General features: G+C 37.5%; 1 protein-coding gene across 7 annotated transcripts in view; it reads left to right on the forward strand.

Annotated features, from left to right (window-relative positions):
* N4BP2L2 (NEDD4 binding protein 2 like 2) overlaps positions 1-23735 on the forward strand; it is an 81712-nt gene that overhangs the window by 32943 nt on the left and 25034 nt on the right. For 6 of the 7 annotated variants that reach the window (XR_009691367.1, XM_061133664.1, XM_061133666.1 and 3 more), the window contains 2 exons: positions 18588-20347; positions 22882-22967. Coding sequence is in view for 5 of the 7 variants with exons in the window: in XM_061133664.1 (XP_060989647.1) it covers positions 18588-20347; positions 22882-22967 (1846 nt within the window). In the remaining 2 variants the exon portion in view is untranslated. The remainder of the gene's footprint in view (positions 1-18587; positions 20348-22881; positions 22968-23735) is intronic. The other variant, XR_009691368.1, reaches the window with a different exon arrangement.

The following is a 23735-nucleotide window of genomic DNA, read 5'->3' on the forward strand; positions in this document are numbered from 1 at the left end:
TGAGTGCTTACTATGTGCCAGGCATTATTTTAATGATAGCTGCTGCTGCTAAGTTACTTCAGTCGTGTCCAACTCTGTGCGACCCCATAGATGGCAGCCCACCAGGCTCCCCCGTCCCTGGGATTCTCCAGGCAAGAACAATGGAGTGGGTCGCCATTTCCTTTTCCAATGAATGAAAGTGAAAAGTGAAAGTGACGTCGCTCAGTCGTGTCCGACTCTGCGTGACCCCATGGACTGCAACCCACCAGGCTCCTCTGTCCATGGGATTTCGCAGGCAAGAGTACTGGAGTGGGGTGCCATTGCCTTCTCCATTTAATGATAGATCAGTGAGCACAGCAGACAAAACCTCTGCCCTCCCTTCCTGAGTTAGGGTAGGGAAACAGACTAAATCAATAAGCAGGTATCTGGGAGGTCAGATGGTAAGTGCTGTGGACAAAATTGAAGCAGCATAAGTGGCATAGGGAGGATGTGGCTTAGTGGAATGTGCACCACTTTACTTGAAGTGATCTATGAAGGCTGAATTGATAAGATAACGTTTGAGCAGAGACTTGAAGAAAATGAGAGTGAATTAGTAAAGAGAGAAGCAAGAATGGAGCATTCCAGACTGAGGGTCCTGCAAGTGAGAACTCTGATGAGGTGGGACTGTGCTTTGTGGGGTTAAGGAATAGTAGGATGTCAGTTTTCTTGGAGCTAAGTGAGCAAAGGGCCAAGTGGTGGAAGAGAGAAAGAGAAAGAAGGAACAGGATAAGAATGGGCCTCGTAAATTAATTGAAGAAATACAGACCTTTACTCTGCTTGAGGTGGGAAGCTGTTGGAGAGTTTTGAGCAGGGGATGATGTGATCTGACTTGTGTTTTAAGTTATATAAAATCAGTTCTGACTGCTGTCTTGAGAATCAGTTTAGAGATATAAGAATGGAAGCAGGGACTAACTAGATGACTCTTGGAATAATCCAAATGAGAGGTGATTGAGACCTCAGCCAGGGGACAGAGGTAGAGGTAGTGAGAACTGGTTGAAGCTAGAACTGACAAGATTTGCCAAATACATTAAATAATGGGTATGAGAAGAATGGAGTTACAGTTTACTAAGATACAATATAAGAGGAGCACATTTAGAAAGGAAAACAGGTGTTTAGTTTTGGACATCTTAAGTTTTAGGTGATTTCTGGACATTGAATGGAGATGTAGAATATATGGTGTGTTTAGAGTTCATGGGAGAGGTCTGGGTTGGAAATAAAAATTTGGGTGTGGATGGGAGAGCAGGCTTTTTGTTGTTGGTGGAGCATAAAGTTTAGTGTAAAGTGTAACAAGAGGTAACTCCAGACATCAGCAATTCTCAATCTTGTTTATGTTATAACACACACAGAAGACAAAATTTGTGGAATTTGCTGGAGTAAATGGGCCAGGCTACTCTTCCCAAGGCTTCTGGTCCTGGAGCTCAGAAACTCCACCTGCCATGGGCTCCATTTAGCAGTCTTATCTGTCACCCATCAGAGGCCGTGTCAAGCACACTAGTTAGGAAACTAGAGAAGGGGCCTGATAAAGGTGAAAACACAATGTTAATGAGCTAAGACTATCTTGCTGACAGTAGGGATCACAGAAGAGATTTTTACCAGAAATATGACAGTTAATATTTGTTTTAATTGGTGTTTTTCAAACTCTTCGTGGTGAATAGTTTTTTTTTTAATTTTCCAATGCATTGCAGTCTGATAATTTAGTAAAGTATAATTAAAAAGTGAATTTACTAGAAAAATTTTAATATGTCAAATACTTTATAATTCAATTCAATAGATACAAAAATTATTCTCAAATTCCTGTAAAAGTTACTGGTTTCTCATGGACTGACATCAGTACGGATAACACTTTGAGTAGCATTTTTTGGGATGGAGCATACTTTCCAGAGTAGTAATAGAAAGAAGAAAACTTCTGTGGTCATGTTACAGTTAGTTGGAAGACCACCAGGTGTTTTGTGGTGTTTGTTGAATGACCTAAGGTAGCCTAACTGGATGATGTTTTGGCAGAGGCAGGAAGCTTACTGGTGGGGGCTTACTCTACGGGTAAGTGCCCTGGCACTCTAGTGTAGTCTCCACCATTTCTCCCCCAGCATTCTACTCTTTGGGAGTCACTGTGGAATGGCCCTGACCTTGGTCAAGTGTAGCTTATGTCTAACCATATCTGGATTGATAGAATTTTGATTATTTGTTCTAGCCACTTGTGAAGTGACTACCATGAAAGAAGAGTGGAATGGTTAGCCATTCTGCACAGTTAGTGCATGAAGCTACTCTTATCCTGGTAGAGCCAGTTTTCTTGCTTCTCTGTTTTTGTTCCCCTGCTAAAAGAACCAGCATTTATCAGGGAAAAATAGGAGTTCTCCTGAACTGCTGTTGTGTTTTTCTTTTTTGTATTTTGGAGGACCTGAACTACACTCTGGAAGTGAATATACCTATCCCAACAGGGATGTTATTTACTCAAACTTCCTTTTTTCTTTCTTTAAATATTACTTATTTAGTTGGCTGCACTGGATCTTTGTTTCAGCATGCCAGATCTTAGTTGTGGCATGTAAACTCTTAGCTGTAGCATGTGGGATCTGGTTCCCTGACCAGAGATTGAATCTGGGCTCCTCCATTGGAGAGTCCTAGCCACTGGACCACTCAAGAAAGTTTCAAGTTTCTTTTTTTCTTGATTAAAAAAAAAAGAGCTTATTTGTCTGTAATAAGCACCAGTCTACCTCAGTTTGTGCGAACCACCCCATGCCTAACCCTGCCTACCTTAACTTAGGCTAGCCTGTCTTAAGTCTGGGGCAAGAATAAAGAGAAGGCACTATCAGGTGAGAACCCATTTATTTAAGGTAGCAGACAAATTCACAAGTTGTTGTCCTTGGCATTACACTCTGAGTCAAGAAGTCATTGCAAAATGGCTCTTGACTATGAAGTCTGAATTTGGAATGTAGTGGCTTGTCAGTTGACTGACCCACCCCTTGTCTTTGCCTTCCTCACCAGGGCTGAGTCTCAGATATGTCAGAAGGGTGGTCATAAAGCAGAAGTAGCCTGGTTGCATACCCTTTTTGCAGAGGTAATCAAATTATGTGGTTGGTGTGGTGGGGCCAGTCAACCAGCTGGCACTTTAGCGTCTTCATAGCCTTCTCAGGGCTTCCTTTGTGGCTCAGCTGGTAAAGAATCCACCTGCAGTGTGGGAAACCTTGGTTGGGAAGATCCCCTGGAGAAGGGAAAGGCTACCCACTCAAGTGTTCTGGCCTAGAGAATTCCATAGACTGTATAGTCCATGGGGTTGTAAAGAGTTGGACAGGACTGGGCAACTTTCACTTTGACTTAGCCATCCTCAGTCGAAATCCCAAGAGAAGCTGCAGTTGCCACAAGTAACCACGTGAGGGCAACTCGGGAAACTGGTAAGAGATCGCAGCCTTCTGGTCAAGGGCTCAAAGGGCACCAGATGTTTGCTTGCTGGGCTGCCGCTGCCACGACCACTGATAGCCTCATCTCCCACTGTGTTCCAGGCCATCTCAGGCCCCTTTGTTCCAGGGCACGCAAAGGAATAAGAGCTGACTGACTGCCTGCTGAGGTGACTGGTGCGAGGTCTGTTCTTGACAAGACCCGTTTGAATATCTCCAGGGGTAGGAAAGGCAGGAAAAGCACAGGCTAGCCCTTGGAATCCCTGAAGGGAGCCAGTGACAGTGTTCAAAAGGCATGATTTTTTGGGTGGTTAATTTCATGGCTATCAGTAATTTATAACAGACTGTTTACTGTGCTAGAGAGAAAACCTGTGGATGCTTTGGGATCAGTCCTTAACCTGTTAGTTGATGGTAAGTGGAAGATGGGGTGGAGGTAGGGTCTGGAGAAGGGGCTGGGCAGTGAATTAAGAGGGAGTGCAGGGTACTATATGCAGAAGAATTTAAGCACTTTAACAAACTGTGTGGCCACAGAAACATACTAATTAATTTAGCCCTTTGAGATCTGAGACTCATGGTCTCCTATATCCATGGCAGCTTTTACAAGCCTAAGAAAATTGTGTGGTTTCTCCAGTTTCCCCCTAATTCTTTTCTAGGGTAGGTAGAGTCTGAGTGACTATGAGACGAGTTCCTGGTTCTAGGTCTATAGTGCCTTTCTCACCTCTGCTATTTGCCGGCATTGGTTGGAGATATTTGCAGCCCTGACTCCCACTTTCCTGGATATAAGGAGTAGAATGTGGCCTCTCACTTGTACATGTTGAATTAACAGGAGATGTGTCTCTGTGGCTGCTGGTTTTAGGAACAAATCTGAAAATTTTTTCAAGGAGAGAGTAGCCAACGGACTTGGTTGAGGTTCTGGTTTGACAGGTTAGTGATAGGCTTTAGGTGTTGGAGACCACAGTTCAGGTAGGATATTCTGCTCAAGGAAACCAGGAAGGAGTTTTCAAGCCAATGTCTTTAGAGACCCTAGAAAACCAATTTCTTTCATTGACTTCAAGGATGAAGAGCTTGGGGGTCCTAGAAGGGAAAGTGAGAAAGCCACAGAGAAAGGAAGTTCTAAAATCATTGTAACAAACAGCAGATAGAATTTCTGCCATCCTTTTCAGTCACTTGATTTTTCGATGTATTGGGTATGTGTAAAGGTACAAGCTCTAACCCTTATATATTGATGGATGTAAAGATGGTTGTGACACACCTTTCTATATTTACTTGACATTTATATAGAAAATTAATAGAAGTTAGACTGAAAATGTGACAAATACTGTACCTGGAAACCTAAGACATATTTATAGGAAGCAGATGAAAAAGTATCATTGATAATTATGCTGATAGGATTGAAGGAGAAAGGAGAATAGTATGGAGGTTTCAGGCAGTAAGAAATTGAGCAGGGTAGGCTTGACTATGTTGGAGATGGCTGAATGAGGGTGAGAAGGGTTAAAACACATTGCTTCTGAGTAGAACAGCAACAAAGATAGCACAGTGAATAGAATACTACAGTCGCAATCAAGAAATTAGAATCATTGCTCTCATACTGCAGTTTTGTGACCCTGTACAAGTTGCTGTCCCAGTTCATGACTCAGATGTTACATATAAAGATAAATGTCCTTTTGTTGTCTCATGAATACTTTGAATATTAATGAGGTGTATTTAACACATTCTGGATTCTGCAAAAAATACTGAACATTATACATATTATTGGCAGAGTATTTAACATAGTTTTTTTAAAAACTCAGTTTTAAAAAGTGGATTGTTGGGGCCAAAAGGATTTACAGGCCATCTAACTCAAATCTCACATTTTGTAAATGAGGAAATTAAGATCCAAGGAGGTAAAATAACTTATCCCTAAATTCAGTGGAAGAACTAGGACTAGCATCCAGCACTCCGAGTTTTCAGTCATTTTTTTCCTTTACCAAAATTCTTTCCAGTGAGTATATATGGTGAGTAATATTAGCCTGTATTGTTTGAATAGTTCATCAGTAAGTGGATCCTTGACAGTTGCAAATTGGCTACCCAGAAAAATTCATGGAAATTCTAAGGCAGTTTTATGAAAGTTGATTTCCTACTTAATTTTTTAATAAAAAATCACATAAACATCATTGAAGGTAGGCTCAGTTTTAGTACTTGCTTGAGTTCATTTAACATTTTAACAAAGAACGTTGACAAGAGATATTGCCGTAATTTGGAGATAGGAATGGGGTACTTAACCCAACTCAGCAATACTTGACATCAGAGTTCTTTGTGAACTAATTTGTTGAATAATTGTGGGAATATTCACTGATGATAAAAACCTAAGACCAAAGTCATGTATCAAAATAAAACCTGAATGCACTGTGTATAGGTAAGGTTCTCATCACTTTTACACAATGTAAAGGTAACACAGTTCTACATGTGCAACACGGTGATGCACAGGATACACAGAGAAGTGGAAACTGCATCAAAGAAGTCAAGCTGTATGCTGTGTGCTGCCTGGAAGTCAGCCAGAGGATGTGCTGTGAACCGTCTCTTAAAAAAGCAAAACTACGGAAGACTGTCATTGTCTGAACTCTATGACCATAAACCTGAACCCACTACAGATTCAACTTTTTAGACAGTTTCTTCTTTGGAACATAATCTTAAAGGAGGAAAAAATGAAACCGTTTACCCCCCTTTAAGATTATGGTACAGGAATGCAGCCAGCCCACCACAAATGTTATATGTAGTCTGCAACTCCGCTGACACTATGTGCTGCTGCTGCTGCTAAGTCGTTTCAGTCGTGTCCAACTCTGTGCGACCCCAATAGATGGCAGCCCACCAGCCTCCCCAGGCCCTGGGATTCTCCAGGCAAGAACACTGGAGTGGTTGCCATTTCCTTTTCCAATGCATGAAAGTGAAAAGTGAAAGTGAAGTTGCTCAGTCGTGTCTGACTCTTAGCGACCCCATGGACTACAGCCTACCAGGCCTCTCCGTCCATGGGATTTTCCAGGCAAGAGTACTGGAGTGGGGTACCACTGCCTTCTCCAACTGTATGTGCTAGGGTCCTCTTAATAGATTGCATTGCTTTTTTGGACACAGAAACCTAGATATAAGTTATATGTATAAATGATTTAAGCTGACCTAAAAAATTTTCATATAAAAGGAGATGAAGCAAAAGTCAGTCCTTTTTATTCATGATGCCCTTCATAATCTAGTTAGACAGCTTTGTATGCATCCTCCAGGCCCTTTTTGTGTCTGAAACAGACACACAACATGTACATACATGATGTGTATGTACATTGATTGAGAACCTACTGTGTTCTAGGATCTGTGCCAGATGCTTTTTCACTCAAACACAAATACAGGAATGGTTCACTCACTCAGGAGTCATTGCCTTGTGAACTTTGGCACATGGCTAAACTCTCAAAAGATTTAAGAATTTACTGATTTGCTAAATAAATGTCACATGCTCTGTACACCCACCAAGTCCATATGCAGTACCTTTCAAAGACTTATGAGGCAGTTTACTTTTTTTGTATAAGAACTGAATGAGGCTATTTTAATGGTTTCCCTACTACAAATATTTTAGCAGTAGCAGGAGATAGTAAAGTTGGGGCAGTCCTAGAGAGAATAATGTAGGCCTGATAACCTGAAGACATCTGAGGATACAAAATCACTATAAAATGCAGGTAGAAGAACTCAAGAAGCTTAACTATGTGGGGTGGTTTAAAAGAGCCAGTGAGTAACTCCCATTATTTGAAGTCATTTAAGATGTAACTATTAAAAAAAAAATGTAACTATAGACCGGTATAGTAATGATAACTTATTTACAGTGATAACACATGGAAAGCAAAAGTTTGTTAAAAACATCTAAGAGCATCAACCATTTTCCAGTGAGTAAAATTGTTTATGTCTGTCAAATGGCTAAGTTTGTGCTAGAAAATTAGGGCAACAAAGACGCACACATTTCGTTGCTGTCAGTGGTTTCTACTTGCATAAATGATGGGCTTAAAATAAATCCACAGTTTTAAATGTATGAAATTTAAAATGTACGCTTATGAGACCAATCAGTTTTGGAAAGTTTTTATTCTTAGAGGGCATGATTCTTTTTTCTTAATCTCATGTTTGAAAAGAATTTTAAATGTAATTACTGTATTCATTTTAAAACAACAGCTGTGACTGTTAAATATGTCAAACATGTTAAGAACTTTCAAGTTGTAGCAAATCAGGGCTGTCTTAACAATGCCAGCTACTAAAGAGGTTTACTAAGTAGGTGTAAGTTTGTCATTTGAAAGAGTATTAGTATCCTCTTTGTGCCTAGTATAGGGATGAATTCTTATTTTAATCATGTTAATTTATAATAAGAAAATAAAGATAGACTATATGTAGGAAGGACTGATGCTGAAGCTGAAACTCCCAATACTTTGGCCACCTCATGCAAAGAGTTGACTCAATGGAAAAGACCCTGATGCTGGGAGGGATTGGGGGCAGGAGGAGAAGGAGACGACAGAGGATGAGATGGCTGGATGGCATCACCGACTCGATGGACATGAGTTTGAGTAAACTCCGGGAGTTGGTGATGGACAGGGAGGCCTGGTCTACTGTGATTCATGGGGTCGCAAAGAGTCAGACACGACTGAGCAACTGAACTGAACTGAACTGATAGGTAGGAAAATAAGTTTTGAAAGTTTATCTTGGTGTTTTGGAATGTTTAAAGTATGAGATCGTGCATGGATATCACAAATCTCATTTCAGTCTTAGGACAAGAAGTAAAATTAAACAGGCTTACCTAATGCATTTTTCTTTTCCTATAGTTTTCAGAAAGTCATTTACTTTTAGTATTTAATCCATTGTATTTTAAATCTGTCAGGTCTTTTGTAGGGGTATGTGAAAAGATTTCTTTTGCAAAGCAATATTTCTATTTTCTGTATATTCACATTCCATAATAAATGAACATTTTAAGTAGGAAAAATTTCTGATAATAACACTTTTTGCTGTGTTTTTGTTATTATTATTGCGAACTTCTAGAATTTTTGTTAGTTTTACTTTTTCCCTACTGACTTGGCTTAGCTGCTTTTGTAGCCTGAAATTTCTTTGGTATGAATAGTCCCATCAAGAGATATTGTTCATAATTACACATTACTAGAGCTTATTCTATATCCATGGAAATTCTCCCCTTTTTGTATATGGTCTGTGCTTAGGATAACAGCAGGATTAGTCAGGTAATAATAGTGATGTTGGAATCCATGAATTCTTGTAACTCATGACAAATTACATGGTCATGATGAGTGGGGGAGCAATATTGCATAGTGTTTTTTTGTTGTTTTTTTTCCCCCATTTATTTTTATTAGTTGGAGGCTAATTACTTTACAATATTGTAGTGGTTTTTGCCTGCATAGTGTTTTTAAGATGCAAACTTTAAATGCCAGAGACCTCTACCACCCACCAGATGTTTGGGGAAACTATTTAAATCTCAGTGTCTCTATCTGTAGACTGGTGTGGTTAATCGTAAATTTCTCCTAGGGTCATTATGACAGTTATTAAATAGGGTAATACATGGAAAGCATGTACAGTAAGCACAACGAGGAAGACTATTGATATGATTTATGGTTAATAACTGAGTTAGAAGAGTCATTTGAGACACAAAGAGTAGCAAAAAGAAAAAGCAGCACCCTGACCCTTTTTCCTGGAAGATTCCAGACCTCTGAATTCTCTCTGCCTGAGTTCTGATTTTCAGGTTCTGAGCCACTATCATGGGGACATATGCTTATCTTCAACCATGGAAGCATTAATAGATCTCAGTTGAGGCTACGAGAGTGTTTTCCCGCTTAAGCAGGGTGAAAAATGAGGATTTTCTCTGATTATGAAATTAAATATTGCACTTCCCACATATTTGTGTAAGTCACCAATATGTGACTCAGAGAAAAGCAACAGCCTCCACCGTTAATCTTGGTGAAATTTTTCATTCAACAGCAGCTGTAAATCACAAGCACTGTGCTAGGGACTCAGGGAGCAGCTGGGAGCAAAATGGACTAAACGTCACAAGAAGTCAAAGAAGACAAGTCAATTATACTGTCTGTTAGATGGAAATAAGTGCTGAGGTAAAAAAGGAAGAGACTAAGGAGGGCCTGGCCTGGGTAAGGGTGTTTCAGTTGAGGGGAGGGAGGGGTGGCTGCAATTTTAAATACAGGGGACAGGATAGGCTTTACCTGAGAAGTGATATTTAAGCACCTTAGTTTTCCTAATTTTGGTTTAAACAGCTATTAAGAGAATTTTTAAACAACATAAAGTCCAAGCCTATGTTTTTTAGTGTTTTATTTTGATGATAAAAACAATTATATTTTTCTTTGTGAATAGTGGGTGTGAAGTAATGCCATTAGTGTAAATTTGTTGTTCATTAACAGTGAAAATGAACTGAAAGTATTTTAAAAAAACAATTAGAATTGCCCAAATCTTGGCAATTAAATTAGATTTTGTAACAGAGAGGAGAAATGTAATTGATAGAATTGGAGTTAGTATCTTAGAATATTGAACTCATTTACCTTATTAATCATGGATTTTATGCATGCATAAGTGTGATCTTGTCAAGGGAAAATAAAGACTTTTCTGTATTTGAAGCAATCCCTTTGCAGTAATGAGAATTTACTTGAAAAGGTGTTAGAAGATTTGGAAATTAGCTACTTGCCTTGGAGAATTTAACTTTCAGGAAAATGTTATTTTAATCTGATATATCTTAAAAAATATGCAGATTTATATCTATAGATTTTTAAAGAATTTGACTAAGGGTGGACATAACAAAATCAATGTACTTAAAAAAATTAGGTTTTAATTTTGAGAACTTGCAGTTATTATTGGCAGTAATAAAAGCATGTCAAGAATTATCTCAAAGTGAAATCTTTGAGATAGAAAATGGAAATAGGAAAATTAATTTAATACACTATAGTATAATTTGAATTGGAATTATTCTTGTTCATGACTATTGAAAATGTAGAGAAATCACCAAATAGTAAAAGGGCTTTTTTTAAAGAAGACAGTTATTAACAGTAATTGCTGAGTCTTACTAGCTAGAACTGAATTTGCATGCAGGCTTTTTTGTGTGTTTGTGGGGGGTGGATTAAATTTATGTTCATTAGTCAAAACATGTTCAGTAAATCCATAAATGGATTTGTTATTCTAGAGTAAGGCTTAAATATTGAGAAAGCACTTTTGTATGTTTTTTCTCCTTGCTTTGCCTAATTTGTTTACTGAAGAAAGCCTTTATTTTTCTACTACAAAAGTAGTACATCTTTGGTGTAGGAAATTCTGGACATACAGAAAATCACAATGAAATCAACCTCCATAGTTCACCACCATATTCCTGTGTTTTTAAACATAGATGTGCATATTTTAAAATATGTAAATATGCAAATACATCAGAACTTTATCATTGTGAGATTTGTAATTTTGACAGCTATATAACATAATTTATTTTTTTTATACACAATAGTTTGTACCTCTTAATCCTCTACTCCTATATTGCCTCTCCCTACTGGTAACCTTTAGTTTGTTCTCTGTATCTTGATTCTGCTTCTTTTGGTTATATTCACTAGTTTGTTATATTTTTTAGATTCCCCATGTAAGTGATGCCATACAGTGTTTGTCTTTTTCTGTCTGACTTATTTCACTTAGTATAATTCTCTCCAAATCCCTTCATGTTGCTACAAATGGCAAAATTTTATTCATTTTTTATGGCTGAGCAGTAAATAAATATATAAATAAATACATTATAAATATATTAAAATTATAAAAATATTATATATATATATATATGCAGTATGTCCCTGACATTTGAATGAGCTCTGAGGGTGCATTCATAAGTCCATTTAGTTTGTAAGTCCAACAGACTTAGCCCAAGTACCCCACTAACACAATTGACTATATAGTACTGTACTGTAATAGGTTTATAATATTTCTCACACAGTAATACATTAAAAAAAACAAAAAATTTTAATCTTACAGTAACTTGAAAAGTTTAGTAGTACAGTACAATAGGTGGCATATAGGGGCTGCTGTTGAGTGAACAGGCAAGAAGAGTTACTGACTGGAGGAAAGAGGGGAGGTGGAAGACGTTGGAGCTGAAGGAGCATCAGCGATAGGCAGCGGCATGCAAGCTGGAGTTTCCCTCATGCCTGACATTGATGGAACGCACATATGCATCTTTTAAAGTTTGCAACTTGGAGGTTCATGTGTAGGGGACTCACTGTATATAGCACATTGTCTTTATCCTTTCATCTGTTAATAACACTTAGATTGCTTTCATATCTTGGCAAATGTAAATAATCCTTCCATGAATGTTGGAGTGCATGTATTAAATTAGGGTTTCTGTTTTTTTTTTTTTTGGTACATGACCAGGAGTGGAATTGCTGAGTCATGCGGTAGTTTTAGTTTTTTGAGAAAACTTCATACTGTTTTCCATGGTTGCTACACCAGTTTACGTTCCCACCAACCAGTGTACCAAAGTTCCTTTTTTCCCACAGCATTGCCAGTGTGCGTTATTTCTGTCCTTTTCGGTAGTAGCCATTCTGACAGTGTAAGGTGATGTCTCATTGTGGTTTTGGTTTGCATTTCCCTGATGATTAGTAATATGGAGCATATTTTCAGATGCCTATTGGCCTTTGCATGTTCTCTTTGGGAAAGTGTTTATTCAGCTCAGCTCATTATTAAATTAGATTTTTTTTATATTGAGTTATGTGAACTGTTTATATATGTTGAATATTAACATCCCTTATCAGTCATATCATTTACAAATATTTTCTCCCATTCAGTAGGTTATCATTCAGTTTTACTGATGGTTTCCTTTGCTGAGCAAAAGCTTTTAAGTCTAATTGGGTCCCACTTGTTTATTTTTGCTTTTATTTCCTTTGCTTCAGGAGATAGATACAAAAATATATTGCTACCATATGTCAAAGAGTATTTGCCTTTGTTTTCCTTTAGGAATTTTATGGTTTTTCAGTCTTACATTTAGGTCTTTAATCCATTTTGAATTTATATTTGTATATGGTGTTTAAAAAATGTTCTAGTTTCATTCTTTTGCATATAGCCCTCCAGTTTTCTCAGCACCACTTAATGAAGAGATTGGCTTTTTCTCCATTGTATATCCTTGCCTCTTTTGTCATAGATTAATTGACCATAAATGTGTGTGTCTAAGGAATTTCCAGTTTCTGGTGATGTAAATTGGAGGGAAAACCCAAAGAAATCTTCAAAGTGATAGGAGTGCAAGTTATAGGTTTTTGTGACTTTTAAGCAAAACTATGGTTATCCTGCCTAAACTGGATTTGATAACAGTTGTTTAGTACTTCATCTTTATTGGGTCATTTACTTCAATTTAATTTTTTATAGAAACTTCTGTTTTTGTACTCATTCTACTGATTGACATAATGTTTAATCAAACTACATAACTGTAGTACAATTATGATTATTAGTATAAACAGACTTGAGAATAAATTCCTCTGACTTCTTTTAAATATGCAGCTCTAAATAATGGGAGCAGAAAGGTGTGGTTGTACTAGAGAATAGCCATCTAGCTGCAAACATTTTGTGTCATTGGTATTAGTTATTCTATTCTGCAGAGGCAATGGAAGGAATCTGTCAGTTAGGTAGAGGTCATTTAAGGGCATCCGTATTAATCTTTACAACTCTGCAAGAAGGTAATGTTATCTCTGTTTCAGAAGGGAGACCTGGTTTGCCCAAGATCCCTCTTCTAGATTATTAATGAATCAAGACTAGAACCTGGACCAGGATTATTTCAACTACAGTCATTCCATAAAGCTATGAGACCTCTCTTTTAACTGAGTTTTACTTCATGGATTGCCCATGCTTCATGAATTAGTATATAGACTTCTGCAATAAGAAATAATGTTTCTGGCTCCCTTATTATTTTCCTCATGAAGAACATGAAGCAATAACTTTTTTCTCCCCCAGCTTTGGCTATATCTGGATGTTCTCTCACCTTTGTCTTCAGGTCACAATTCACTTGGTCAGGTTAACTTGCCCCTGAGCAAACATTATCTTTCTGATTCTTAAAAGGTACACTCCATCCCTACCCAGGAGCTTGAATTCTAAGCCATTATCTAAAAGCTAAATCTTATTTTCAGAGATATGTCACCATTTGTTCTTGTCTTATTTCTTCCCTTCTTTTTGAAAGCTACAGCCCATTCCTCCAACTCTCCTGATTTCTTCTCCGTGACTAACTTATATTTCTTGATGCTTCTTTTCTTTTAATGGTTCCATTCATCCCTAAATGAATCAGCATGAGTACAACATAGGTTTCATGAGCCTTTTACACTTTATAAATAAATGTGTATACTGACTAGGCACATCCGGTGTATATACATTCTCAAAGAAGTTATCACCACCATTACCACTTCTCTTATCTCCCACATGCTTCACAAGTCCCTGTTAATGGTTTGTGTTTTCTTTCCAGAAGGCCCATTCCAAGTACTGGGATAAGTGTGGTCACTATACAGAGTTTCCATGGTGTGGAACCAGAACAGGTCTCTGACACACTTCCTTGTAGAGTTAGTCTGATTTTCATACTTTTTGGCATTGTATTTTTTATGAAAATTCCAGTCCTTAAGACTCCTTGGATTAAGTTTTAGCAAGCTGCTTTAATAAATTGCCTGATCTCTCAGATTTTAATAGTTTATTTTTTTAAGCCACCTCTTTCTTTCATGATTGATGTTAAATTCTCTGCAGGCATCATGAGTTTTCATCATTGGTAGGTTTCTACTAACCTTTCTCTAATTAGATATCAGATTGTTCAGTTCAGTTCAGTTGCTCAGTCGTGTCTGATTCTTTGTGACCCCATGGACTACAGCACTCTAGCCTTCCCTGTCCATCACCAACTCCCAGAGATTACTCAAACTCATGTCCATTGAGTCGGTGATGGTGTTCAACCATCTGGTCTCTGTTGACTCCTGCCTTCAATCTTTCCCAGCATCAGGGACTTTTCCAATGAGTCAGTTCTTCGCATCAGATGGCCAAAGTATTGGAGTTTCAGCTTCAACATCAGTCCTTCCAATGAATATTCAGGACTGATTTCCTTTAGGATGAACTGGTTGGATCTCCTTGCAGTCCAAGGGACTCTCAAGAGTCTTCTCCAACATCACATTTCTAAAGCATCAATTCTTTGGTGCTTAGCTTTTTTTATAGTTCAACTCTCACATCCATACATGACTACTGGAAAAACCATAGCTTTGACTAGATGGATCTTTGTTGGGAAAGTAATGTCTCTGCTTTTTAATATGCTGTCTAGGTTGGTCATAGCTTTATTATCAGATTATAATTCATTTAAAAAGGCATAGGAACTCATGAGGCATATTAGAGAAACCCTCATCTTTTCTACTTTCTAACTTCTGCTAAAGGAACAGATTAATTTGCTGATTAAGACTCTGAGCTGAAATTTGAGGCAGTTGATTCAGCAGCACTGCCTCCACATCCATACCTTGCACAGGCTTCTGTGTATCAGCAAATGGCTTCTTCATCCTTTCACTTGTTCCAGCCAAAATCTTTGCAGTCATTATCTTTTTTCTCATACTTTAACCAATTGATTTTCAACTCTTGCATGTCTTTCCTTCAAAATATATCCAGAATATGATTACTCTTCACTACCTCTACCCCATGACAAATGAATTAACTCCAGGAGGAGCCTCTGTGTCCATCAGCCTGTCTGAATTATAAACCATCTACTCTGGTCTTTCCATTTCTCATATAAAATCTTGACATAAAGTCTGATTAGCAAGATGGGTCCTGCTTCACACTACCTTGTCTCACTTTCTGTTGTTCTCTATTTGCTTTGATAACACAGAGAAAAAAAGTCTCAAGACACTATTAGGTTAGTGATAGTATGAGTTAAGACCCAAGAACTGCTTCCAAGAAAAGGACTCAACTCTTACCAGCTGGGTATCTCTGTGTTTATGGACATGTGAGAATTTAAAAGTGAGAGGAGGAGAAAGAGAATCAAAGTGTTTTTATAAAATTCTCTTTTTAAGTTGAGGGGCAATTTTGTATAATGGGTAAACAATATAGAATGGAGAGCCAGTGAGCCATGGTCTGAATCCTGCCAGTAGCCATGTGACCCTGGGATTTTTTCCCCCCAGTTTTATTGAGAAAAAATGACATATATCAATGTAAATTTAAGATGTACAATAAGATGATTTGATTTACATACGTTGTGAAATGATTACCACAGTAGGTTTAGTTAACATCCATCAACTCATGTAGATACAATAAGAAGAAAAAATTTCTCTCTTTGTGGTGAGAACTCCTAGAATCTACTCTCTTAACAACTTTCCTGTGTATCATATAGCAATGTTAACTATAGTTACCATGTTACTATGTTAAATCTCCAATGCTTACTTACTGAATAATTGTAAGTTTGTACCTTTTGACCACTTTCCTCCATTTCTGCCCAACCCCAGTCCCCACCTCTGGTAACCACAAATCTAACCTCCTTTTCTATGAGTTTTTCTTGTTCATTTTGTATTAGATTCCACATAAAAGTAAGATCATACAGTATTTGTCTTTCCTTGTCTGACTGATTTCAATTACCCTAAAGTCTTAAAGATTCATCCATGTTGTCACAAATGGTAGAATTTCCTCATTTTTTATGACTGAATAATAGTCCATTGTATACGCCACAACTTCTTTATCCATTCATCTATTGATGGGCACTTGTTTCCATGTAATGCTTCTGTGAACATGGGGTACAGATATCTCTTTGAATTAGTGTTTTTATTTCCTTTGGACATATTCCCAGAAATGGAATTGCTGGATCACATGATAGTTCTATTTTTAACTTTTTGAAGAGCCTCCATGCTATTTTCTAATGTGGCTGCAGTACAGAAAATTCTGAAGCTTCTCTTTGTTTCAGTTGCCTTTTTGAGATGGGAGTAAAACTGGCATTTGCCTTATTACATATGGTTGTTATGAAGAAGATTAGGTAAGTTTGTACATATAAAGGAATTAAATAATCTTAATACAGAGTAAGTGTGCATAAAATAGCCTTTTTTTTTTAAAGAAAAAAACCAGTTTTCAAAGTAGTGTTGTGGACCTTAGAATTCCTGGTGGCATAAGGATCTATAAACATTTTTGCGATGAACCATATATAGGAACCCATTTCCGTAGTTTAGAGTTCTCCTTTCTTGTGCAGTAGAGAACTGTTTAAAGGGACAGTGGCTACACATGAAGTGCATTCAACTCCACAGAGTCACAAGGCCTGGAGTGAATCTTAAGTCCATTTAGTCCAATAAATAAAGCAACAGCAAACACTCATTCTTTTATACCATTTAGTCCAATAAATAAAGCAACAACAAACTCGACTCATTCTTTTCCTCCTTGCCCTACAATAAGATGATGCATGTTTGGATGAAGACAGTGGAATTTGTTTTCAGAACAGCAGACTAGTCTGCAGTGTGCATTTTACAACTGACTGTACCTTAGACTTCAACTAGACCTTTCATTGGAGTCTGATAGAACTGACCATAAAGGAGAGCTACTGCCAAAGTTGCCATTCTTTACTCCACATCCTTTTTATAGAAACCCCATCTTAACTGCTTCTCAGAATTTGCTGTCCTTAATGTTCTTTTTTATATTACAAATTTTTTTAATTGAAGAGTAGTTGATTTACAATCTTAATGTTCTTTCTAAACCAACATCAAGGAATATGTAAACAAAGGCAGCAGCAATTAGTTAACAAAGAATGAGGTATTCAGGGGTTTTGCCTATTGAAAATTGCCCAGCAACATGGGATGGAATAAATCAGGCCAGAGGCTGGGGTAGTTTTAATAAGCTCTTTTGTCCAACGCCCAACCAATTTGACTGATTTCTATTTTCCTCATTATCTTTCTCTACTTCAGTGTTTGCTTGTCTAATTGTTTATTTTCCTTTCCTCTACCTGGGATTTTTTTCCCTCAGCTACGTCTTGTGGTCCTTCCTCCACTACATTTTACTCTTTCCATCTGTACATTGTGGAAGAGGAGATAACGAAACCTTTATATTTTAAATTAGAATATTTCCTAAGTCCTCTGTTTTTCCCTCAGAATCTAAGATTGCTTTTAATTAAGGGGCACTGTGAACTTTTAGTGTGCTTGATGAGAGCACTGCTGCTCATTTGGGTAGAATAAGTTTTCACTTGAAACTGTCCCTGGCATCGCAGGATAGTTAACATCCCTGACCTCAGTGCCAAGTGCCAGTGACCCAAAAATGCCTTCCCACATTTCCACACACCCCACAGAGCAGTAGTGGAGCCTCTGATTTAGAACCACTGCTTACTAACCTACTAGAAGTGTATCATCCCAGTACTGAATTTGGCTGCTCATCATCAGCTGTTCTTTACAAATTGATGGAGCGTCTTAGTTGCCAGAGTTTTTATGACTAGAGAAAATCTACTACTTGAGCCTTTAAAGCTGTGTCATTTAGACTATATCTGTCACTTTTCAAAAGTCAAGATGTTGGGAAAAGTAAGTTGTTTATTGGTGCTTTGCAGTGCTTAGTCAGTCATATCTGATTCTTTATGACCCCATGGACTGTAGTCTATGAACCCAGGTCTCCCTCGTTGGAGGTGGATTCTTTACCATCTGAGTTTACCAGGGAAACTATATATACTTCACATATATATATATACTTATATATACTTCATATATATATGTATATATATATACACACTTCATATATATATGTATACTTCATATATATATATATTAAGTATCTTAAGGAAAACATTAGAGTTTCATAAAGTTATTTGTTTATGAAATGAGTTGTAACTTTGTCAAAGTGTATTCATTTTTTAATTTAGAGGATTAAAGTTTATAGCTCAGTAAAGAACCTGCTTGCAGTGTAAGAGACCCAGGTTCGATCCCTGGGTCAGGAAGATCCCTTGGAGAAAGAAATGGCAACCCACTCCAGTATTCTTGCCTGGAAAATCCTATGGACAGAGGAGCCTGATGGGCTACAGTCCATGGGGTCGCAGTGTCGGACACGACTTAGTGACTAAACCACCACCGTAGTACAAAGTGCACACACACTTTAGAATCTCTTGTACTAATGATTTGTAAATCTGCACATTGAGTATAATGTTTTAGTTTATATTGTTATACAAGTACTTAAGTTGTAAATTTCTTTTTTATATTTCAGAGAAAGAGATTTGAAGAAAACTGGGCACAGGTTCAGCAAAGCCAGGAAGAGAAACAGAAAAAGAAGTAAAAAGCAGAACAGTCATAATAAAATCATGGAGGAAAACTCATTTGAAACCTTAAGTTATCTTACACCAGGAGATCAGGACCCATCTCAGAGTGAAGAGGAAGACTTAGAAGAGACCAAAAGGAAGTCGGAGTGTTCCTTATCTGTTGGTCTGAGAAATGAAGTGGGAGATTTTGTGAATGTCTGTAAGGATAAAAGACAGGAAGACATAAATTCTGAAAACAGTTTGCCAGATGTTATGTCTGTAGTTGAGTTGGATAGTCCACCAAAGAATTACCTCCCTAAAGATAATGATGACTTGTTTCTAAGTTTGTCATTGATGCCAAATGAAAGTTCTGTTTCTTGTCCAACAGTGACTCAAAATCTTTCCTATGTAGCAAGTGATGACTGTTCTGTCACAGAGGTAGAAAAGCATATTGAAAATAGGAATATCATGACATTAAACACCCAGGACAAATTTATTGAAGCCCCATGCTCGTTTATGCAGAAGGGAGAGATGGTAGATGAGAGTCTCCTGAATGAAACAAGTCCGTGCTATCAATATACCTCCGGAACATCAGATAAAGTTTTAAGAAAGGAACAAGCAGTAAATAGAACTAAAAACAATAATTGGGCTTTTTTCTCAAATGATTTGTCTGATGGTGATTTACAGTGGGGCTCTGATAGACAACCCTATTTTGGTAGCTGGCCTGAGGGGCCTTATAAGTTTATATGTGAACAGAGACCAAAGAAAGATAGACGGCAAAAGCTGGCTCATCCTGACAGCAGGGGGCAGTTGATCAAATTGATCTCCACTTCGGAAGGGCCAGGAGACAGTCCAGAAACATTGATAGAAGAGAAGCTAGCAATAGAAAATGAAGACTTGTCATCTCCAACTGAGAATATAGAGTCAGTCATAGAAACAGAGACAAATATCTTTAAAAGCCACTTCTTTAAACTGGATATCCTGAAGAGTACCTTACATTCAACAGAGAATAAAAAGAGGAGGCAGAAAAGGATTTTCAGTTTGGCACCAAACTTTAACTTACTGGGACAGAGTCATACCAATGTAAAAGAAATGGGGAAATGTGACTTGTTAACAGAAAGCCATGGACTAAAAATTATTTTGGAAGAAGAAAAAGATGAAATTTCAGAAATAAATAATGAAGAGAATAAGCAACACATTATGACCTTCGATTATCATCCATCATGGTTTTACTTTGACATTTACTTTGACATTGTCAAAGATTCTCTTCTAAATGTTGGTGGACAATTTTATTCTCATCACCTGCTATTTAGTAGAGTAAGGCATTCTGTGTATTTTTACAGAAATCCCATTCCTTCTCTTATGCTACAGTATCCGTCTAGCTTTTGGAAGATATCTTTTTCAGGCAAGAAACTGTTTTCGACTTTGAACTCTGAGAGGAGAGTAGATGATAAACTAAATGATGTAAGGTTTACATCTTCAGAAATTTTAAGTAGCCAGCCTGATACTTTGTACCCTTTTGGTGTCACCTCTGATCTGCACTCCTTAAATAAAAGTTTTGTTGAAAAGCTAAAGACATGGGAAGAACCTCAGCCTTTACCGTTCCTACACAGTCAGGATAACCAAGATTTAACAAGCCCTGACTACTTTGATTCCCTTGAGCTACCATTATCACAGGAGTTTGCCTTTCAACTTGTAAAGCTTTTTGGATCTCCTGGAGTTCCAGTGGGTAAATTGAGTTTATTTGGTACAAATAAAAAGTCCAATTTAATATATGCAAGTAATTTTTGAGGTGTTTCTACCTCGTGTTAGTGACTTCTTGCAGTTAATTGATCTTGTGATGCTTTTCAGAGGTGGAAGTAGAGGATGTATAGCAAATGGTGCTTGATGGAGTCAAGCCCCCACTCCCACCACCAGGGTGACCAGTAGTCTGAAATGTCTTTGAGCATGTTGAATACTTGGACTCTCAATTTAAACAGACAGTAGGAAGAATGAAGAATGAGACAGGCTAACAGTGATTGGTAACAAAGATGGACTGCTTTATTTTTGGAAAAATTTTTCTGCTTTCTGCATTTCCCTTGTTTGGCATATGACCCTTTCTCTTTCACAGTTGGGCTTATAGATATGAGAATAGTAAAACAATGGACAATGAAAATTAAGTGATGAAAAAATACCTGAAATCAGTTTAATTTTTAAAGACTGTCTGAGAAGGGTACTGAAAAGAAGGTTAGGAAGGAGTCTGACTGGTTGACTTACTTTTTAAAATATTATAAGTAATATTATTATAATATTATAAGTAAATATTGTAAGTACATTTCCTCTAAATAATATGCCTATTTAAGAGGCTGAATATCTTAAAAAGTAAATGAAGAGCATATCCCAATTTTTCCTTGTCTGTAAGTCAGTTGCACATGTTAATGATTTCATGCAATTATATGTCCCCTTCCTTGGGGACAGAAGCTGTAAGAGCCAAGAAGTAAAGCTCCAGTCCCTGCATCCAGTATCTTCCTGATACTCTTTCTTCTGCACCTACCATTGAGCCTGGGATTCCCTCACACTTTAACTTCCAGTGTTTTTAATTTTGCTCCTGAACTTCTGCTGTTTTCTACATATTTGGTTAACTCAGCTCAGACCCAAGATTGGTTAAATCTCAGAGTCTGAGGACTCACAACTATCAACCTGTTCTGGTGTCATTCTTAGCATTTTTGTAAACTTTGTGATAATCACATTGTTACTATTTGCTGCCATTTTCTATTCTCCTAGATGCACCAAAGAAACATACCAATTTTAAAAGTTAAATTGCATTTGCTTTTAAGCCGGAATCTTATTCCAAAGTTCATATTCTGAAATTGTATGCAAAATTCTTTGTGTCATTTTGTGCCATTTTTTCTGGGAGAAAGTCCTTAGATTTTATCAGGTTCTCAGGGATGTCTGTGACCCAAAAATGTTAATAATCACTGCCTTAGATCAGCACCAGAAAGCATGAAGGCACTAGTGGGAAAAGATTCTAAACCTCCTCCCCTGAATGCACAATACCATCATAATCAACAATAATGATCCAGCATCCATTAATTAAGCTTTGGAAAGCTTTTTAGAGGAAATAGACCTCATTCATCAAGTAGCTTACCTTCTAAATGGGGAGACAAGACTAACACAAAACAAAATTATTGTGCCTAGAAAATATAAATGATAAGCTTATGAATATTTTATGAGTGAGGTTAGCTGTGCCAAAGGGATTGTAGAAGAGAATATCGGGTTGTGGTTTTGTCTGGGATGGCTCTAAATGGGAGTGAATTGTAAACTGTGCTTATATCATACAAATGTGACTTAAAAGAAAAACAGAGGGAAAGAATTTTACATTTGGAAATAGTGTATGCTTGAAAAATTCTTGCCTGGCTAATCCCATGGACAGAGGAGCCTGTCAGGCTGCAGTCCATGAGGTTGCAGAGTAGGACCTCTTTGTGAAATGAGGTCTGAGTACGAGCACTGCAGAACATGCTTAAAAAAGGAAAGGAGAAAACTCTAAGTGGAGGCTGTAAACCAATTCGTTTACAGCCGAAGGTCGAAGGGGCACAGCTCTGGCGTATCTACGGTCTTGTCAATAAGACAGGGAACTTGAATTATATTATTAGAAAGTCTGTAGACACAGTAGGATTATATAGTAACCATATATAGACCTGAAAAAACAAAGCTACTCACGTTGCTAGGGATGTGCAAGTATAGGAAGAATATCTTGTGTGGTTTATTTTATTTTATTTTTTTCTCTCTTTTTTTTTTCTTGTATGGTTTAATTTGGCTGATTTGTTTAGATCAACGTGTGGACTTGCTTATGAGTATCTTAATTGTCAGGATTTCCCCCCGTACACTCTTACATGGAAGGAGCAATTTGCAAGAAGACTAAACTTGCTTTGCTTGCATTATTCTATACAATGTCTCAGGAAAAGATGCCTTCCTAAATTTATGCCCTGTGACAGTACCACTTGAAGCTGCTGATGTGTATATATTTGTATTTACACTAGAATATGAACTAAGATACACATCACTTTACATATATACATAAGCATTTTTATTGAGTCTGGGTAGTGTTTGCTAATAGGAATCTGAGACAAACTAATTCCTGCTTTAGCTGTCACTGAAATATCTTCAAAACCAGGCTTTTATCATTATGGAGGTCTATATATCATATTTGCATATCTTCATATTCAGGGTTAAAAGTATGTGTGACAGGAGAGATGAAATTTGTTCTCTTCCCCCCGCCCCCAGAATCTTTGTTGCCAGAAGACTGTGTGGTTCCCCTCGACTGGAAGACACTGAAGATGATCTACTTGCAGTGGAAGACATCAGTAGAGGTATATTTTTATGCTTTCAAAGATCTTCTCTAATTGGTTTCTCTTTTTTATTACTAATTTTTATTGCAATTTTTTAAAGTTACTTTCCATTTATAGTTATTAGAAAATACTGGCTATACTCCTTGTGTTGTATAATACCTTCTTTTTAAAATAATTTTATTTAAGTATGTATTTATTTTTGGCTGCTCTGGGTCTTTGTTGCTGCACGTGGACTTCTAGTTGCGCAGAGCAGGGCCTACTCTCAAGTTGCAGTGTGTGGGTTCTCATTGCCATGGCTTCTCTTGTTTCAGAACCTACAGGCTCTAGTAGGCTATGTAGACTACAGTAGTAGGCTCTAGTAGGATACAGAACCACAGGCTCAATAGTTGTGGCACACAGGCTTAGCTGCTCTGCAACATGTGGAATCTTCCTGGACCGGGGGACCAAGCCCATGTCCCCTGCATTAGCAGGTGGATTTCCAACCACTGGACCACCAGGGAAGTCCGTATAATACACTCTTGAGCTTATCTTACACCCAGTAGTTTGTACCTCCCACTTTTCCACCCTTATATTGCCCCTGCCTCCCATAACCACTTGTTTGTTCTCCGTATCTGAATCTGCTTTTTTTTTGTTTTATTAATTAGTTTGTTGTATTTTTAGGTTCCACACATGATGTTTATAGTATTTGTCTTTTACTTTCTGATTTATTTCACTTAACATAATGCCCTCTAACTGGTTTCTTAAAAAAAAAGAAATCCTATTCATCAAACGTAACATGAAGAGCTACAT

The sequence above is a fragment of the Dama dama genome, chromosome 30, assembly GCF_033118175.1.
Source record: "Dama dama isolate Ldn47 chromosome 30, ASM3311817v1, whole genome shotgun sequence".
Classification (NCBI taxonomy): Eukaryota; Metazoa; Chordata; class Mammalia; order Artiodactyla; family Cervidae; genus Dama; species Dama dama.